Source organism: Loxodonta africana, chromosome 5 (assembly GCF_030014295.1).
Source record: "Loxodonta africana isolate mLoxAfr1 chromosome 5, mLoxAfr1.hap2, whole genome shotgun sequence".
Lineage (NCBI taxonomy): Eukaryota > Metazoa > Chordata > Mammalia > Proboscidea > Elephantidae > Loxodonta > Loxodonta africana.
In genome coordinates, this window is record NC_087346.1 from 72,773,798 (window position 1) to 72,794,762 (window position 20,965).

Sequence of the window (20,965 nt, forward strand, 5' to 3'; positions counted from 1 at the left end):
GTAGGGAAAAGAAATACCCTAATTATCAAAAATCAAGGCGGATTATAGGATGTGGGTATGGGGGAAGCATTGGAAAGACAACCAAGAAAAAACATTTTTTTGGTAAGGAAGGGGATTGTTTTTTCTCACGGAGAGTGCAGCATGTAAGAATTCCCAGAGACAATGGACTGTGATGGGGGACAGGAAGCTCAGGTCGGCATACCACAAGTCTGTGATCTTTGAAGGGTGAGGGAGGTCAAGGGAAGATGGCTGAACCTCAGACAGAGAACAACTCAGCTAAGGTGAAAAAGATGGGTTTACTTAGGAAGCAATGTGAAATGAGTAAGAGAGATAAGGGATACATTTTATCTTTGATTTTTAAAACAAATGACTTATATAATTTAATTAACCAAAATAAGAAAAAAAAAATGGAAGCTCTGTGTAACCTTTTGATTTAGTAAACAGATCACGTAGACTATTTTCTTTCCCCTATCTTCTTTAAAAAATGAAAATAAATAAAAAAGACACAGTTGTTGGTAAACTTGAACCACAGGCATAAAAATATTTTTTCTTCTCACTGATATCCCCTTGGCTTTCATAAATTCAAAGAATCAGTTACTGGCATATGACTTCTAACAACTATTCTGGTAGACATTGGAGGTTCAGTGGTAGAATTTTCACATTTCATGCCAGAAACCTGGGTTCAATTCCTGTCCAGGACAACTCACTCACAACCACTGCCCATCTGTCAGTGGAAGCTTGCATGTTGCGATGATGCTGACCAGATTTCAGCCAAGCTTCCAGACTAAGGCAGGCTAAGAAGAAAGGCTTAGAGATTGATTCCTAAAATCAGCCAGTGAAAACCCTATGGATTGTATGGTCCCATCCAAAACCTATCATGAGGATGATGCAGGAATAGGCAGCCTTTAGTTCTGTTGTGCATGGGGTCACCATGAGTTGGGAGCTGACTCAGCAGCTAACAACAACAAATAACTACTCTACATATTATGACAACTTTAACATCCCATCGACTATTGGAAAACAATTTACACAGCTGGAGTAACCATACAAGTAGTCTTTATTGAGCTTCAGAGAAAATATCAAGTGAAATGGTACCTATCAGAACAGAGCTTTTTATTTTATTTCATTTCTTTAGAACATTCAACCAAACGGTGGGGACATTTGAAGAACTCCAAAAATACCTTGAGGGGTATGTGGCAAACTTGAACCGTGATGATGAAAAAAGACATGCGAAGTAAGTGATGGAATATTTCCTAAGCCAGATATGGCTTCCAACAGCCCATGAAGTGGGGAAGAGGTGTGATTTGCTTTGTGGTTACCTTTAATGTGCCTTCACTAGAAAATTTGGGGAGTTCATTTTCATTGTTCTTCTGCAAAGAAGACAATAGTTAACTACTAGCATGGTTTTTTGTTTTTAAGCTGTAGTCAGCTCTTTCATCTGTGTGATGAGTAGGAACATTAGGGAGAAACTTCCCGATAGGAGATGTTGGGAAAGGAACTCTTTGTTTTGTCTGGTGACTTAGCTCAAGGGAATATTAATTCACAAACAAAGAATCCTCTTTTGCTCGTCTTTGATGGAAATCAAACAGGAATGCCAATTTACTAAAGTAGCCCATTCACTCTAATTGGGGGAAGAGAGCTAGGCATACAGTCAGAATTATTTGAAAATACAAGCTATTGCCTAGGGGCATGTGTTTGTATGTGAGTGGGGGTGGGAGGGCAGGGCTCTAAATGTTGTGACACTAATAAAAAATTATTTGATAGAAAGCTCTAGTTGTTTAAATGAAAATTATTAGAAAAGTTTTTGCCATGTTTTGTAGAGTGAATACTTAGCATATGTGCACTATCAAAGCTACATAGTCAGAAGTTGTAAAAATCTGAAGTCAGAGTTAAATTAGAGCATTCAGTCAGAACCTCTTAAGTTTTTTTTTTTTTTTTTGCGAGGAACAATGTGTATTTTTTATCCTGAAGGCCTTTCACAGTAACAACAATTTATGATTATCTAAATAACCCAGAGCAGTAAAAGTTAATTAAAAGTGAAAAATGGATATCCAAAACAACAGTATTTGGACATAAAGTAATCAATGTACTTTTTATATTTCACAAAGCGATTATTCTGATTCAGCCGCAGAAAGCTTCAAGATCTGACAAAAATAGCCAACTGTAACAAAGATTCTCAGTGTGACATCCTCCTTTCTGTGGAGCAAAGGGAATTGCTTTCTGGTTTCAATCCCTCTCATTCTCTCTTTGGTGCTTTTTTTTTTTTTAAGCTTTATTGAGGTATATTTTACATACCACAAAATTCACCCATTTTACCTCTCGTTGACTCAGTTTGACATTTGTCTATTTTGTGTGTTTGGTGGGGGGTGTTCCCATTTCTGTTTGTATATTCTATTGTTTTCCCCCCAGATGGGCTTGAATCTGATCTACAAAAGATACCTTTGTGGCAATTATGGGCAGGAGTTGCTGGCAAAAATAATACCGTTCTAAGAGTGAAATTTATATATGGCGTGACCCTTGATTGACTAAGGGGTGCGTACAAATTGTCCCATCTCTTCTACAGGAGGTCCATGTCTAACTGGAAGCTGTCCAAAGCACTCTCTCTGGAGATGATTCAGCTGAAGGAGAAGGTGGCCAGATTTTCCTCATCATCCCCATTCCAGAACCTTGAGATTATTGCAACACTGGGCGTTGGTGGGTTCGGAAGAGTTGAGCTTGTAAGGGGTTTACGTTTCAAGCATCTGACAGAAGCCTTTTGACTTTTGTTTTGCTTTAAATTCCAGTGTATCTTAGAGGAATAAATGAATTGTTATCAATACCTAAAACTTTACTTTGAACTGAAATTGAGAAAGTAAACTTTACTCTCTGTCTTTTGGATAGTAACAGGTCTGCGCTTGTAATTTTAATAATACAGCTGCTGATTCAAGCTTCTTACATCATACTTTTTCTGAGGTTTTTTATGATAATTACTGGAATATGTAATACATACACTCAAGACACATTACTATACACTAGAGAAAAGTGGCAATGACATAGAAATGAAATCTTTAATATTATAGTTAAATCTCTTAACCTTCACTTACCATGTCTATGTAGGTTTATTTGGCTTTCATTATGCTATTTTTGGGTTGCTCGAAATTTTCTATCAGACCACAGAAAAGAAGATGAGGGCATGAGGAAGCTTGACAAGCAGCCTTCTATAGTGTTTACCAGGACAGCTGGGAGCTTGGGGCCTGATTTCCGCAACATCTTCCACATCACCACTTCTCTGAGCTTTATAAGCCACTTCCAGAGAGCAGCACAAGTAGCACTATCAGACCAAGTGTTCTGAGGAAACTGTAAAACGGAGATCTGTACCCTTCCTGGGTGCAGATGGCTCTTCAGTCTTGGCAATTAGCAAGCCCTTCTTTGCCCATCAGATTTTTAACAATTCACTGTACATTAAACTCCCGGAACTATGTTGACACCTCCATCTGCTGGATGGGGCTGCACACAAGCAGATCTGAAATGCTGCGGGAAGACTCCAGATAGTACACTTCACACTTAGTCAATACTTCATCCCCAATGTTTGAGGGGGGGGGAAATGGTTTCTTAAGGGTGCAAAAGATATTTATAAAGTTTTTTGTGCCATATGGAGTGACACTGGCAGTATCCATCTGCAGTGGTAATTTTCACCAAAGATCTTGACAAAAGGATTGAATGAACAATGCTGAGATCTGTTTTTTTTTTTTTTCTATAGTTCGATAATAATAATTAAAGCAGTAATTCCACCATTGATTTAAAAATCGTAGACAACACTAACAGTCAATGGAAGTAAAATGGGGGATACAGTCATTTCTACACAATCTATTTGCTTGTCAAATATAGTCTGCTAATGAAGTTTGAGCTATGAGTCGGAATCGACTCGACAGCACTGGTTTTTTTTTTTTTTAATGAAGTTTGAAGCCTATCAGAACAAATACCAATTTTAAAATTTGTATTTCCTTTTAAGGGAAAAGTCTGATTATCCTTCTAGAGCAGTGCTCTCTGATAGAGCTTTCTGTGCTAATGGAAATGTTCTCTATCTATGCTGTGCAATAGGGTGGCCACCAGCTTCATGTGGCTGTTGAGGGTTTGAAATGTGGCCAGTGTGACTGAGGAACTGAATTTTTTATCTTAGTTACTTTAAATTTAAATAACTTCATGGGACTAGTGGCTACCATATTGGATAGTGCTGAGATAGAGCTTGATTTATATGTTTTGTTTTGAAAATCAAAGAAATGAATATTAAGAAAGATAGAGCAATGTTTTGGCAGTTCCAGTCAAAGTTTTTCATGTCACACAATCAAAACTGAATAGAGATTTCTAAACAAAGTCTTTTAACCAGAGACGTTTTTTTTTTTTTTCTCCTTGTTTAATAAAAAAATTTAGAACCACATTTGTGAACTATTTTGGAGGTGTGCTTACCTGAATGGGAATCAGTTCTCAGAGGAATAAGTGGTTAAATGCTTACATATCATTTAAATATGAAAAAATTTCACTCTTATAAATTAACCTGTTTTATGTAGATATTATAAATCTTTACCGGTAAGTTAATTTTGAGGATCTTTCTGTTTCTTACGTAGGTTAAAGTGAAAAATGAGAATGTTGCCTTTGCTATGAAGTGTATAAGGAAGAGACACATAGTTGACACTAAGCAGCAAGAACATGTCTATTCAGAGAAGAGGATCCTGGAAGAGTTGTGTTCTCCATTCATCGTAAAGTAAGTGAGCGTTTGGCTTCCAGGTCTCAGGGTTTTTAGTTCCTTCTTTTGAATGTTTACTTTCAAGAGGACAGAAAAAGAGGGAGAGGAAGCCGTGCTCTGAATTCTCCATTCCAGTCACAGCAATAGTGCTTAAAATGATGGAAGTTTGAGATCTGGGGTCAGGAGTTTTCCAGATGTTTTTATTCTTAAGTAAGCCTCAGGAAAGTGGGCGTGGGGGAAGGGGAGAAGTGTGAACATAAAAATGTTCATGGAATAATTTTAACTGAGTGTTTGATCTAGAACTAATGCAAAATTTGGGAGTAGTGGAGCAAGAATTCACCAGAAACTTCTCAGGGGGTGTGGTAATGTTGAATTTCTGCTGGAGATGGTGTTTGGGCCTCTGTGGACTGCCAAGGGGCACCATAATGTGGTCCCAGGGATGTTTAGATGCCATGAGATCCATCTCCTAATAGTTCTTTCTGTAGCTATCACCAGAGTTTGGAGAAGTATAGATAATTCTAAGTAACAGCTCTCTTTACTTGTGAATTCATTTGCTAGTAGTGTAAACCAGTTTATGTTTTCATGTATGTCTTAATGCCCCAGCGTATATCTTTTAGTGATTTCTGGGTGATGTAAAGTGCCCCTATAATGAATAAAATTTATATTTTTTCATCAAATTTCTTGACTCTTCTGCCTAACCTTATTCCCAGGCACCCACTCCCCTTTTCTTTTCCAGATTTAAAAAGAAGTCTGAGTTCAGGCATTCTGGTAATAGTCATTCAATTACCTTTATATTAATTATGTTCCCAAAATGCCCTTTCATTGTCAATATATCAATAACAAACTATGATGAGCAACTTCAGGGCACGGACTAGGTGTTATTCATTTCTTTTTCCCAGTTCTTTGCAGAGAGGCTGGAATATAGCAAGACAATAATAATATCAAGACTAAATATTAATGGCATTTATTGAGAACTTAACATGTGCCAGGCACTCTTCTAAACTGTTTATTCATCATTCATTTGATCCTCCCAATAGATCAGTGAGGTTGTGATTATCCCCATTGTACAATAAGAAAACGGAAGGCACATAGCTAGTAAGTGGCTGATCTGGGATCCAAGCCAGGCAGCTTGTTTCCAGAGCCCACAATCTGAGCATTTTACTGGTTTTTGTTTTCTGTCTGTACATGATATGGCTGCTCTGCTCTTTCCTTCAGCTTGGCCATGGTGCTAGGGAGGGACAAGTCTCTTGATCATTAAGACCCAGGAACTGTTTTTACCCAATTTTGATTTGTGCTGCCCCACCCAATCCCCCTCATGTCTGAGTCTCTCATTCCCCCAGTTTTGGGGAGCATTGCAAGCTGAGAGCTGGAGCTCAGTCCCTCTCTGGCCATTGTCTCAGTCAAAGAGAACCACTCTGCCCATGATCATGCCCTCTCCCCAAGGACAGTCTGCTTATGATGACTTGCTGATGGGGGAGGGGAGTATCCCAGAAGAGCCCTTTGAGGCTGACACCTTTGTTGCAACTATATCACAGCCTAACTCTCCCTCTGCCCAAACGTGCTTCCTTCCTCCCCCACAGGTATTGTTCTCAGTGCACTCCTCACTAAACTCGCTGCCTACAAATCTCTGTCACAGAGTCAGTTTCCAGGGAAATACAGCATATGTTAACCAATTAGAGGACAAAAGACATGAGCATGAATAACTATTATGCAAGGCAGGACTTAAACGCAGAGGTCTTTGGGTTTTTTTCCCCCTGGTAACACAGTGGTTAAGAGCTCAGCCACTAACCAAAAGGTCGGCAGCTCAAATCCACCAACTGCTTCCTAGAAACCCTGTGGGGCAGTTCTACTCTGTTCTATAGGGTCATCATGAGTCGGAACCGACTCTACGGCAACAGGTTCGGTTTTCTGGTTTTCTGGATTTTTGAAAGAAGGAGAGGCCACATTTGGTAGGTGAGATAATGAGCTGCTTTTTCAAGAAAGTAGCCTTTGAGCTTGACCTTGAAGAATGGATAAATTTTTTTTATGGTGAAACTGATACGAAGTTCAGTCCCTGGGAAGAGGGAGGGCAGCCTAAGTAAAGGAATCAGCAGAAGCAAAGGGAAAGCAGTAGGAAAGATCTGAGTACATTGATGGAGAGGAGCTTTAAGACATGTGTAAGGAGATGAGGGGCATTGTTTAAAATGTTGTTGATGGTACACTTAAACCATTTTAAGACAGTTTTAAACTAGATCTCTAATGATAACCATGTTTCTATCTGTCTTCACAGATTATATCGTACTTTCAAGGACAATAAGTATGTATACATGCTTCTGGAGGCCTGCTTAGGTGGGGAGCTATGGAGTATATTAAGGGACAGGTAATGAGAAAGAGTTTATGATCGCTTTTGTCTAACCACAAGTGGTCTAAAGTATCTGAAGGATGCTGTATTCAGGATCATTTAAAGAGTCATGAAAGACACTGTTAGAAAGTGATTATAAGAAAATATTATCACTTGATAAAATAGAGCAATAACATTATGCTAACATCATGAACACCCTGTAAGGTAGTCATTGTCTTCCCCGTTTTAGGGAATAAAAAGTCCAAGATCACGTAGTTAGTACAAGGCAGAATCAGGATATAAACCCAAATGTTTCTGATTCTCCCATCACGGGGTGTGGTTAAGCCCTTGTTGAAAAGGAGAGTAAGATATCTTCAATGATTAACTTTTACCAAAGGACAGCTCCTGCACAATGAAAACCACAAATCTTTACTGCGTACCACCTGTTACTTGATAGTAGACAGTATGCGAATTTTCTAGGCAAATGCAGACTTTTCTAACCAGAAGAGTAAAAGCTATAAGCTTTCCCTCTGACGAGGTTAGAATTTGCTTGGGAAGATAATGTATACAATTTTAAAATATTTTACTATTTAAATTGAAAACTAAATAATGACAAAGCAGTTGGCAATCTGTAATTAAATGCCACATGAATGTTGGCGATAGTAAGTTCTGAGGAGGGGAGAGATAGAAAACCTTGATGGTGGAGGAGGGACTTGAAGTAAACTTTAAAGATACTACACAATTTTGGTAAAGTAGGAAGGAAGAGAAAGCTGGTGTAAGAGGAAGCAGGAAAGTTGGGATGCTATCAGATCTCTTTGTGGCTGAGGAATAGAACAGTCAAAGTAGAAGATGAGGGCAACGGAAGAGAAAATGGGAAGGCAGTTAGACTTTAGCTTGTGGAGGTTAATGCAGGGCCAAAACATTTTGACATTATCACCTGAGCCTGTGGTTCTCAGCCTCGGCTGGACGTTACAATCACAAAGAGAGCTTTTGTAACATTTAAATGCCGTTCCTTCACTCCAGAGATTATGATTCAGTTCATCTGGGATTGGAACCCAGAAAATGATTTTCTTTTTAATGCTTTTCATCAATTCTAATGTACAGTCATAGTTGAGAATCACTCACCTAGACAAGAAGCCATTGAGAATCTGAGTAGAAGATGATTGTTCTGTGTTAGGAGCATATCGTTGGATGGATTAGAATGGAGAGGACCTGGAGGGTTGAGGAGACTTTCATGATACCTGAAAAAGCAAAGGCATCGGCCATCTTTGCCTCAACAGGCATATCTATTTAGAAAAGGAGCTCCTACTACTTGTCGGGTGCTGAGCCTGACGCTCAAAGCAGCATGTAAAGTAAGTAGCAAACTCATTTTACAGGTATAGATTTTGAGGCTTAGAACAGTTAAACAACTTGCTCAACAACACAGTAAGTGGAAGAAGCAGGATATAACCCAGACTCTCTCACTCCAAACCACTCTTCTGTTATACCCTGCAGCACATCACCACCACATTTTAGGAATTCATTATGTAAAACTCCGCACAATGCTGACAACAGGGAAGCTCTAATATGACCAAAGTACACCAACAGGAAGGTATCATGGCCTGGGTTATTGTTACATGACATACAAACCAGACATGGAAATGATCACTTGAGTCCTTTTTCAGTCAAATGATAAATCGCAGAAGTCAGATACAAACTCTCCATTGAAATAGTTGCATTGTCTCCAGAGTTTGCCATCTATGTACAAATAAATGTGTTTGTTCTCTTAACTTCTCATTTTACATGTTCACATGTGATTTCTAGAAAGAATTATTTGGACATTGACATTTTAATTTTAGTGATATAGTTCTTGTTTGCATCACTTGCCTCCTCTCCCAGATCTGTTTATGATCAACAAACAGCCTAATTCATTGGCAGTATAAAATACTTTTTAGCGTAGATGCCTGGCAAAACATTTGTATTAATAAATTACCAATTCAATGATCAACACCTAGAAGAGAAGACAAAGGTAAGTGTCCATGGAATTAACAGGGAACATGCTTTCGTTGCAGGGGCAGCTTTGATGAACCCACTTCCAAGTTCTGTGTAGCTTGTGTCACAGAAGCATTTGATTACCTGCATCAACTAGGTATTATCTACAGAGACCTGAAACCAGAAAATTTAATTCTAGATGCAGAGGGTTACCTTAAATTGGTAAGACAAAGTCTCTAACTTATAATATCTTCTGAGATATTTCCAAACACAAAGATATGTTATTGTTGCAATTTTCTTTTTCATTTTGGTGCAACTGGTATTTCCACAATGGGGGCTGTGACCTTTGAAATTCACACACTTAATTCTGAGAACAGTATTATGACTACATTCTTTTTGTGTAGAAACTTAAATGTTCCAGCCATAATTGTGATGCCTGCTGAGCATTTAAATAATAGAATGTATTTAAGATTAAATTTTTGTTATTTTGTTTAATAATTTTAACTAGGTTTTAATTGATTCCTACTATGTATAAAAAAAAAAAAATAGGGGCTGGCTATAGGAATAAAGAAAGAAGATAGTATGGTTCCTTTCCAAAGATATCCATAGTCAATGTAGGGAGAGGAGATAAGTTACTTGCTGTTGAGTTGTCTTCAATTTGTGTATACCTGAACGAGACATTGCCCAGTCCTGTACAATCTTCATGATCATTGCTATTATTTTTGAAATCTCTGTAGGTGATTCTAATCACAAGACTGGACTCTAGGCTCCATGAGGGCAGAGACTTTCCTTGTTGCCATCTTTGTAATTTCCCAATGTCCAACGTGAATCTCCCTGCATGTCACACTAAAGAAAAATGGTACCAACCAACCTAAAACTTCTTTTGGATAGAAACTATTAATAAAACTGGACAGTCATAATTGAGGAAATATCAAGGCACTTTGTGTCTCAGGAGGGGAACCCATCAGGAAGGGAGTCCATTTTGCAGGATCTCAGGGACATTAAACCATCTCTGAAATGAACATTTCCAAAGATACTGAAAATCTACTCTCCTCAGAACTTTTATATAAAGAAATAATAATTTAATAAGCAATTACTATTTGCAAAGCTACTATGCTAAACCTTTTACGATTAATCTTTTTAACAATGTACAAGGCAGGGTTTGTCATCACATGTTACCGTTATGTAATTTAGCCTTAGAAATTAAATTTATTATGTATATAATTGCCAAGAGATTTCTCTCCATGTCAAAGAAATACAATTAAAGCTCTTCCATGAGAAATCTGGCCAACTTCCAAGAAACATTTTGATTCATTCAAGCTTTATTTTATTCATGAAAGACAGCTTTGAGAACTAGTACAGTACTAACACAAGGCCTCAAGCATGCCTCCTCTTCATGATTGCTTCGTTGGTTATGCCCATTATAGCTCTGCTTAGAAACTCTTTTGAATAATCTTGAAATAAAACCATCACGAGGAATGCAGGCTATCCATTAAATTCATCCCTTCCTTCTCATCACCATTTTAAGAAAATTGGATAGCATATTCAGTATTTGTAGACATAGAGGCCAGTATGTAACTCCCCTGTTTGCCATTGAACCATTTTGCCAACCAGCTTAATGAAAGGAAATAATTAAAACCTTAGAGACTAAAAAGTAAATGTTGATTATTTACTATATATCAGACTACCCAGTATATCCACTGCCTTCAAGTCAATTCTGATTCATAGTAACCCTATGGTACAGAGTAGAGCTGCCTCATAGGGTTCTGCATATCTTTACAGAAGCAGACTGCCACGTCTTTCTCCCATGGACCAGCTGGTTGATTTGAACCTCCAGCTTTTTGGTTAGCAGCCGATTGCTTAACCACTACACCAGGGCTCCTCATATGTCGGACTAGATGTGCTAAAATCTTCAACTATAACATTTTCAGAAATACTGGATGACATACGAAAAGCAGTATTACAAATGCATGGCTGAGCTTACAAGAAAGCATGGGGGATTTCTTTGTGGCTGGAAACCAAGCTTGGGCAGTAGTGTAGTGAAGAAATCAGGCATTGAACCTATTAGCTGTCTTGTGGGCATCAAGCAATCCTAGGTAGCTCAGAGGTTTGATTTTAATAACTGCATCCTCTGGAAACAGGAAACCAAGCCTTGGACCTGGGCAATGTGGGAAGTTGAATCAGCGAACATTGCATAAAGCCAGAAACCACACAGATTATACTGTCAGAGAAATACAAAACAGGAAAATAATCTAATTTATAAAAACAAAATATATGCACGGAAACATGTTTTTCTCATTTTTGGCCCTTGGTAGAGCACAAACGAGTCTCTTCTAAGAATTCTTGGCCACAGGCTGGTTTTCATTGAAGATTGGGTGCCCGGTCTTCAAGAATGGAAAACCCATGCAAGGATTTAAATGAAAGCGAATCCGTGTTAATAGTATGCTCAAGTGCCCCAAAATTGATGTGTGTTCTCCCAGGAAAAATACACTCTCAACTCAGGACACCAAAAATACTTTAAGATAAAGTTCCAGGGAATATGAGCTCATATTAAAATAAATAACAATAAAAAAAATTTATGAGGAAAAAAGATACCATGAGCATTAGTTTACAGAAGCAAGGAGAGCAGAAGCAGACATATAAATGCTTCATATATTGGAGTAAACAGATACAGAATGTAAAATAACATATCTAATAGCTTTTAAAAATAAAAAAAGGATAAAAAATGAGTAAGGAACAAGAGACCATTAAAAATGACCTAGCTGTTTTGGAAAAAAACAGAAAACAGAATTGGTATTAGGAAATTAATAATATAATAATGGAAATTAAAATTGCAATGGAAGTTTAATGGTAGAGTAGTTTATATTGATCCTTTTGCTTAGATAATTTATGCAGACAGTCCCTGAGTTATGAATGTCTGACTTACCCATGCTGTAAGTAATCAATACAGTGTGATATTGGTATAAGGATACACAAACAGCTTAATATAGCAAAGTCTAGAAAGACATATAACACAGTAGTCTTAGTTTCTTAGTTCTGCTGTAACAGAAATACCACAGGTGGGTGACTTTAACAAACCTCCTGAAGTAGTTGAATGTCAACCAATTCTTTTTGGTACCATGACTCTGTGTATTCCTTCCATCTCCTTTTGATGCTTCCTGTATCCTTCGGTATTTTTCCCGTAGAATCTTCAATATTGCAGCTCAAGCCTTCAATGTTTTTCTTCAGTTCTTTCAGATTGAGAAATGCTGAGTGTTCTTCCCTTTAGGTTTTCTAACTCCAGGTCTTTGCACATTTCATTCTAATACTTTGTCTTCTCGAGCTGCCCTTTTGCTTCATCATTTCTTCCATTCGTTTTGCCTACTCTACATTCAAGAGCAGGTTTCAGAGTCCCTTACTTTGGTGTTTTCTTTCTTTCCTACCTTTTTAATGACCTTTTGCTTTCTTCATGTATGATGTCATGGATATCATCCTACAACTCATCTGGTCATCAAACATTAACATTCAATGCGTCAAATCTATTCTTGAGTTGGTCTCTAAATTCAGTTAGAATATACTCAAAGTTGTACTTTGGCTTTCCTGGATTTGTTTTAATTTTCTTCAGCTTCAACTTGAACTTGCATATGAGCAATTGATGGTCTGTTTTGCATTCAACCTCTGGCCTTTTTCTGACTGATGATATTGAGCTTCTGTATTGTTTCCTTCCGTAGATGTAATCGATTTGGTTCCTGTGCATTCCATCTGGTGAGGTCCATGTGTATAGTCAGCATTTATGTTGTTGAAAAATGGTATTTGCAATGAATAGGTCATTGGCCTTGAAAAATTCTGTCATGTGACTAAATAGAAATGACATTGTTTCTATCTCCAAGGCCATATTTTCCAACTACTCATCCTTCTTCTTTGATTCCAACTTTCACATCCCAATCACTGGTAATTATCAATGAATCTTGATTGCATGTTTGATTGGTTTCAGACTGGAGAACTTGGTAAAAATCTTCAGCTTCTTCATCTTTGACATTAGTGTTTGGAGCATAAATTTGAATAATAGCCATATCAACTGGTCTTCTTTGTAGGTATATTGATATTATCCTATCACTGACAGTGCTGTACTTCAGGATAGATCTTGAAATTTTCTTGCTCCCAAAATAGTAACATACAATTTTGGTTCATTGATCTCAGTACGTTTAGGATAGAAATCAATTATGAAATAGAAAACAGGAAGAAATCAATAACAAAAATTATAACAACTCTTTGGAATTTTTAAGACATTTAAAAGTAACTCAAGGATTATTGAACAGGAAATTTTAGTGACTATTAAAAAGAGGTTAATGTTGCACAATAGAGAACATATAACATGTCAATACTTGGGGGTTGCAATTAAAGTGATAGCTACAGTGATGTTCATTGACTTAAATGCTTCAACTAGGAGATAAGAAAGGTTAAAAACTAATGATCTCAGCAACACTTTAAGAAATTGGAAAGAGGGAAACAAAACCAAAGAAAGTAGAAGGAAAAAATAATAAAGTACTTCAATCAATAAAATGTAAATAATAGGGTAGAGACAGCCAAAAGTTGGTTCTTGAAAGGATTAAGAAAATCAAATCTGTGAAAATAGTGATTCAAAAAAGATAGGAGGCACAGATAAATACTATTATGAATGAAAGGGGTAACATAATTACTGTTAAAACAGAGACTTAAGTGGATTAGAAAGTACGTGGAAAACTCTATGCTAATATATGTAAACTATGAGATGACGTACAAATGATCTGTAAAATACCTAACCAAAACTAACTGAAGAAGAAATAGAAAATCTGAATGATCTTGTAACCATTAAGGAATTGTAATTAAAAATCTTTCCACCAAAAAAATCACCAGGCCCAGAGGATTTACTTCCAGAACATGTAATGTTAATCTTATGCAGACTTTTTCAGAAAACAGTAAATTAATATAATTCTCAATTTATTCTATGTGGCTATTGTAAACTTAATATTTCAAAGGAAACTTTTTATAATTGGAACATGGAATGTACAAAGTATGAATCTAGGAAAATTGGAAATTGTCAGAAATGAAATGGAACACATAAACATCGATATCCTAGGCATTAGTGAGCTGAAATGGACTGGTATTGCCCATTTTGAATTGGACAGTCGTATGCCAGGAATGACAGCTTGAAGAAGAATGGTGTTGCATTCATCATCAGAAAGAACATTTCAAGATCTATCCTGAAGTGCAATGCTGTGGGTGACAGGATAATATCCATATGCCTACAAGGAAGACCAGTTGATATGAGTATTATTCAAATTTACTCACCGCCCACTAAGACCAAAATGCAAAAATGGAAGATGACCACATCAGATCACAGAATGGAGGATGACTACGTTATTACAAAACCACCAAATGACATCATTACATAACTGCCAAGTGACATCATTACATAACTGCCAAGCCACTGAGAATCATGGCCCAGCCGAGCTGACACATAACCTTAACTATCACATCCAGCGTTACTCTCGCCTCACACCTCAGCATTCATTACTGCCAGATGTACATTGCTAATGCACAAAATAGTTGGATAGTAGATTTTTTACTCTTGTCATAAATGCTAAATGTCAGATAATGAGATAGCCCATAAGTGAGTAGGTGTATTAAAAGAATGTTGTGAAGATTAAAATAATACATATATACTTTATTCTTTATATATTATATACATAATAAAAGAACTCTGTATATGTTGTGTGTATATGTATATATATGTAAATATATATCATATATATGCTGTTGAAACTGATGTTAATACTTATCTCTTCATTCAATTTCTTTCTCAACAAACATACGTTGAATACCTGCTGTGTTATAAATGCTGTGGAGGATACAAATGAATCAGATATGACATCTGTCCTTAAGGACCAAAACTTATTCACACACGACTAGAAGGCACTACCATGACTGTTGTGATTGTGCACTATAAACAGTGTAGAATATAAAAGAATCTCATGGGAGAAAGGAATTGGTTCTATAAATTCAAGTCAGGCTTCAGGGAGGATATGGCATGGGAGGTGAACCTCAGAGATTTTTCCCATTTGTCCTCTTGTACACAAAGCTTCCCTTTCTCTCTCTCGCCTACCTTCTACTAAATACTCAGGTATTTTAGGTGAGGCACTACATCCCCTTGAAGAATGGATTGTTGCTGTGAAAGACTTACCTACCTCATATTTTAGCCTCTCTCATTCTCACTTCCAAGCAACGGCAACTGTCCCCTTTTGGATGAGCTTTAGTGTCCAAAGGGCAGTAAATCAATTTGGGTTGTTGGACAGGATAAACAGATTTCCTTTTACCGTTGTCTAGACATGGGTAAAGTAAATGCCCTAAAAATGCCACATAAATGTTTTCTTGGAATGTTATGTTCCATGAATCATCTAGTTTAATTGGACTGGTCGTTTTCTGCCCATTTTTATGTGACCAAGAGAACCAGTCTCTGACAAATTTACTGGCCCAGAGAGAAACTTCTGGGAAAAAGCTAATACTTACTGGACAGCAGCTCTAGTAAGCCACAAGCTGATTTTTCTATTTCTGTATGAGACAATCATCACTGCAGATTTAGAACCACTACATAGTCTGCCCTCACTTTCTGCTTCTATCCTCCTCACACTGTGGTCTAGCCACACAGGCCTCCTTGCCAGTCCTTAAACTTGCCATGCGTGCTACCATCTCAGGGCCTTTGCACAAGCTCTTCCTGCAGACAGAATCCCTCTTATTCAGATGTTTACAGAGCTCTCTTTCCTAATTCTCTCAAATTTCTGCTCAAACGCTACCTCCTCTGAGAGGCTTTTCCCAATCACCCTATTTAAGGTACAGCCCTGTGGTTCTTTATACCTAACCCTGCTGTATTTTTTTTTTTATAACAAGTGCCACCGTCTGACATTATTATGTATATTTCTATGCTTACTATTTTCTCTTTCTCTTGCATATAATCTCTACAAGGACTCAGGCTTTGTCCATACCTCAATGCTTGCTACATAGTGGTGCTCCATAGTCATTGAATGAATACATTAAGGAACTTACCTTTCAGTTGCCTAGAGGCAATAGGATAAAAAATGACGAAGGCTTCCTGATGGCACCCGTGGTGGTGCAAAACAGAGGTGTTATTGTTGTTGTGTGCCTTTGAATCAATTCCAGACTCATAGAGACCCAATATGACAGAATAGAATTGCCCCTAGAGTTTCTTAGGTTGTTTCTTAGGTTGTAATCTTTCAGGGATCGGGTCACCAGTTCTTTTCTCTTGCAGAGCAGTTTGTGGGTTTGAACCACTGGCCTTTGGTTAGCACCCGAATGCTTAACCATTGCATCACCAAGCCTCCTCAAAACAGAGGTGGCATGACTTGTATAGAAAATGCACAGAACTTGACACTGGAAGGTCTGGGCCTTCTCTTTCAGGCACGTGAGTTTGGATAAGTTTGAGTCCCAGTTTCCTCAGACCTAATAGATTAGACTGGGGTAGATACGATCACAGATTAAAAAAAAAAATGGTGAGTTTTCACAGATCTTAGAATTTTAATATAATTACTGCCATCTCATTGCAATCCTTGTAATCATTTGCAGCAATATGCAAACATTACAAAAACAAAATCAACCACCCAAATTAAAATATACCACTTACAGAGATGAAAAAAAAAAAATTATTCTAAATGTCTAATGAATTTTCAAATGCCTTGCCATCAAGTCAATTTCAGCTCATTCAGGCATCCTTAAAAGGAAAATGTAAATACAATGAAACGGTGAGTTGAAAGGATATTATATATCATAACCCAACAAAATGTAATATTTCCATCTATGTGTGCCCACAAATGCAATTATAAGCATTGCTTTCTTGTCTCTTCAATTTCAGTGTTTACAAAATTAGCTAGGATTTTCATATTGGTACTTTCTCTGAGGAATAAGTATATTTCCTAACCTCAGCTGGTTACAAATTTTAATTTCATAATATCCCCAGCCATCTCTCAGATATCATCTTTCTGAGTCATCCTATGTGGATGAAAGAAAACAGCAGAAGCTCACACCAACTTAGGTGTTTAAATTCCTTTTTTCTAATAAGGAAATCCTTGCTACTTTGTGATAAATACTAAAAGCATCAGTAAAATGTTACATTTCTAAGATATTTGTTTAAGGTAAAACAAAGATTTTAATATTAATATGTGAATAAATAAATGGGAGAGTGGATTTTCTAGTTCACTGACTCATGCTTTTTTAGGCGAGGGCTAATTTTAATAAAAAAAAAATACCTTCACCAGTTTATTTAATTTTTTAGCCAAGATTATTGCCATGTTACTGAGATTGTCCATGCATAATGAAGCTATTAAAATGTGCATGTTGAGCCCTAGGTATAATTTGTGTGCCTGTTTACTTGAGGGAGGTGGAGGGCGGTTTTATTAAAATAATATCTGTGTATATTGGAGATGAAAGTACCTGCTGAAAACCTCTGTGGAAGGAAAGCAACTGTTTATTTTGCAGGGCAGGATTTCAGTTCTCAAATGCTGCCTCCTCAAAAGTGGCATTTGAATCACTGCCTCGATTCAATGAGCAGGGCTTTTGCCCTGGCCTTCTTTCCAGTCTCTATTCTGTGCACAGAATTCCTTGAATAGAGTCTCAGAGAAGTGGAGGGGCCTATTTTGAAAAGACAGCTGAGGAGAGCACTGATTCATTGCTCTGAGAAAATCTCTAATCCTCAGTCAGGGTCAGCCTCAAATGTTACTCCTTAGTACGTCTTCCCCACCCTCTTCTCTCTAACGCTTTAAAAGTATATGGTCCTCACTCCCCTGAGTTTTTACTTTTTATAATCTTCTGTTATGTCATGTATCATGTATCAATATTATAGATTGAACTGTATCCCCCCTAAATACGTTTGGAATTCTACCGCCTATACCTGTGGATGTACTCCCTTTGGAGAATAGGGTTTTCTTTGTTACGCTGATTAGGTCTTATCCGTGTAAGGTGTAAACCTACTCCCTTCTGAGTTACAAAGAGGAGCATAGACACAAAGGCAAGACAGCACAAACCATAAATGGGGGAAGATGGATGCCACAAGAAGTTTTCCAAGGAACTGTGGAACGCTGGGGCTGCAAATGCAGAAAGAGACAAGGATCTTATCCTAGAATGACAGAGGGCCTTCGCCTAGAGCGAGTGCCCTGAATTTAGACTTCTAACCTCTTAAACTGTGAAAAATTACATTTCTGCTCTATAACATACCCACTTGTGGTATTTCTGTCACAGCAGCAGTAGGAAACTAAGGTAAATACTAATCCTGTACATGGAACACCCCCAAGACTCTGAGCTTCTCATAGTCAACTCTGTTTCTCTCTAGTGCAAGGCCTAGCCTACAAAATAAAAGTAGATGCTGAATAAATAAAAGTAGGTGCCGAATGCCTGTTTGTAGAATAAATAAGTTAAATAGGGCACTGTCTGCTGCTTCCCAGAGAGAACAGAACCCAGCCGTATGTGGGATGGGATGATCCTGGCTTTGACTTGGACTGCCTGAATTTAGAGGTGCAGACATTGCACATGATGATTTGTAAGGATTGCCCAGGGTTCTGAGCCCCCTTTCTTCTCAACAGTGGTCCTTGTATTAGTTTCCTATGGCTGCTGAAACAAAATACCATGAACTGGGCAACTTACAAGGAACGAAATTTATTGTCTCACAGTTATGGAGGTTAGAAGTCTGACTGAATTTAGGGTGTCAACAAGGCCATGAGCTCTCTGAAGACTCTAGGAAAAGATGCTTCCAGCTTTTCCAGCTTCTGTAGCCCCAGGCGTTCCTTGGCTATGGCAGTGTAGCTCCCATTTCTGCTTCCTTCTTCACATGGCTGTCTTCCTTCTCGATCTCTCTGTCTCTGCATCTCTTCTTTTTATAAGGGCACCAGTCATACTGGACTAGTGCTCACCCTGCTCCAGTTTGACTTGATGTTAGCTTAACTAGTTACATCTGCAAAGATGCTATTTCCAAATAAGGTCATATTCACGGTTACCAAGGGGTTCAGGCTTGAACACATCATTTGGGGTGGCACAAATCAACTCATAACAGTCCCATTTAACAAACTCCCAATCCTGCTATTATCTTTCCTTCTTGCTGGAGCTTTTGGTGCACAAAAGTCCATTGCTTCATCCTTCCCTCCTTTACCCAATGAATACCACCATTGATTTGAAAAGTATTTTCATCCTGCTTGCCTTGAGCTTCCAATGTGTTGTCATGGCTCCCCCTTGCTAAACCATTTCTCAAGTCTTCTAGAGGTGGTGAGTATGAAGGTGTATGCATGGAACTTTCTTCGATGCACCTAGATTTACACCTGACCCTGCAGGAAAATAAACGAGAGAGAGAGAGTGTGTGCGTATGTGTGTGTGTGTAGTGTGAAGGGAGGTGGGGGTGTAGAAAGAAGATTGGGAAGTAAGTGGAAACTTACAGAGGAACATGAATTTCATGGTCTCCGAAAATTTCTTTGTCATTCTTTGCCAGGTTGACTTCGGGTTTGCAAAGAAAATAGGATCTGGACAGAAAACGTGGACATTCTGTGGGACCCCAGAGTATGTAGCTCCTGAAGTCATTCTCAACAAAGGACATGACTTCAGTGTGGATTTTTGGTCCCTAGGGATTCTTGTTTATGAGCTTCTCACTGGCAAGTAGGTGCCTTCATGTTTTATTCAGCTTCTTTGAAGAAGTGAAAAATAACTTTCTAGTGATAATGTAGTTGAAAAATTTAATATTTTTGAAATGTTTTTGATATAAACATGATGTCTTTTCCTCTTCACATTATCCCACATATGGCATGCTTCTAGTGTAATAACATGTAGAGAAGATTCAGCAAGGTGGAGGGAAAGAGTATAGAATTTCTGTGGTTTTCCTAAAATGGCAAGGCCTATAGTTAAGAGCTGGGCTGTTAACCAAAATGTCGGCAGTTCAAATCTACCAGCCATTCCTTGGAAACCCTATGGGACAATTCTACTCTGTCCTACAGGGTCCCTATGAGTTGGAATCGACTTGACGGCACATAACAACAACATTGTTATAGATAAATTACTAAATGTGGGAATGTTTTGATAACCAAACATAAGAATAAGAGAAAGAATTAAAGTTGTGGGCTATGTTATTATCTCCTCCTATATATATATATATGTATATATATATATATAAAATATATATTTTTTAAGGTAATTGAGGAAATAGCAATCATAGTAGAATTAAATCTATTAATCAATTAAACTAAATTTAGCTGTGTTCTTCCATCTTCCTAACAAATCATTAAGTAGAAATGCTAAGAGAAAGCTGCATTGCTGGATTTAAATTTTAATCCCCTTGTCAACTCCTTGCTAAAGGTGCTAATGAACAAAGACAAGACACAGCAGGGGTTTTAGCAGTTAAAATTGAATTGTCATTTCCAAAGAGATTAAAGGGCTGTATTAATGAATTCAGTATCCCACATATTTAACACACACACAAACACACCCGCTATATGTCATATTACCTTACATCTGTAAAGCGCTTTAAGGTTTACAAAGTATTTGCATGTTCCATCTAATTTAGTTTTCATAAATTTGTGTGGAAGGAAAGGCAGGGATTTTTATTATTATTGTTTTATGATTTAAATTTTATTATGGTTTTATGACTTGAGTTTTATAGAATGGAAAACCAGGTCAGAGAGCTATCTGCCCAAGATCAGGGATTTGATCCCAGGTCTGCTGATTCTAAATGTGATACACTTTTTATTATACCTGTGTGCATATATATTTTTTATAAAATAATGCATAGGTACACACACACAGAGGATACAGATCAATTTTCTTTTTGTAATTCAGGTTTTGTACCTGAATTTCTCACTAATAAATTTGACCATCCGTATAATGCTTTATATCCAAATAGTCTCAGTCTTAATTTCAGGGAGGAGTCACATACAGAATGCATAAGA

The 20,965-nt window shown here is 37.6% G+C and overlaps 1 protein-coding gene across 1 annotated transcript in view; it reads left to right on the forward strand.

The window, feature by feature from the left end:
* The window catches only part of PRKG2 (protein kinase cGMP-dependent 2), a 100,817-nt gene that overhangs the window by 61,198 nt on the left and 18,654 nt on the right, over nt 1-20,965 (forward strand). The window contains exons 9-14 of the mRNA XM_003414127.4: nt 1,136-1,234; nt 2,564-2,717; nt 4,605-4,741; nt 6,993-7,082; nt 9,095-9,236; nt 19,519-19,682. Coding sequence (XP_003414175.1) covers nt 1,136-1,234; nt 2,564-2,717; nt 4,605-4,741; nt 6,993-7,082; nt 9,095-9,236; nt 19,519-19,682 — 786 coding nt within the window. The remainder of the gene's footprint in view (nt 1-1,135; nt 1,235-2,563; nt 2,718-4,604; nt 4,742-6,992; nt 7,083-9,094; nt 9,237-19,518; nt 19,683-20,965) is intronic.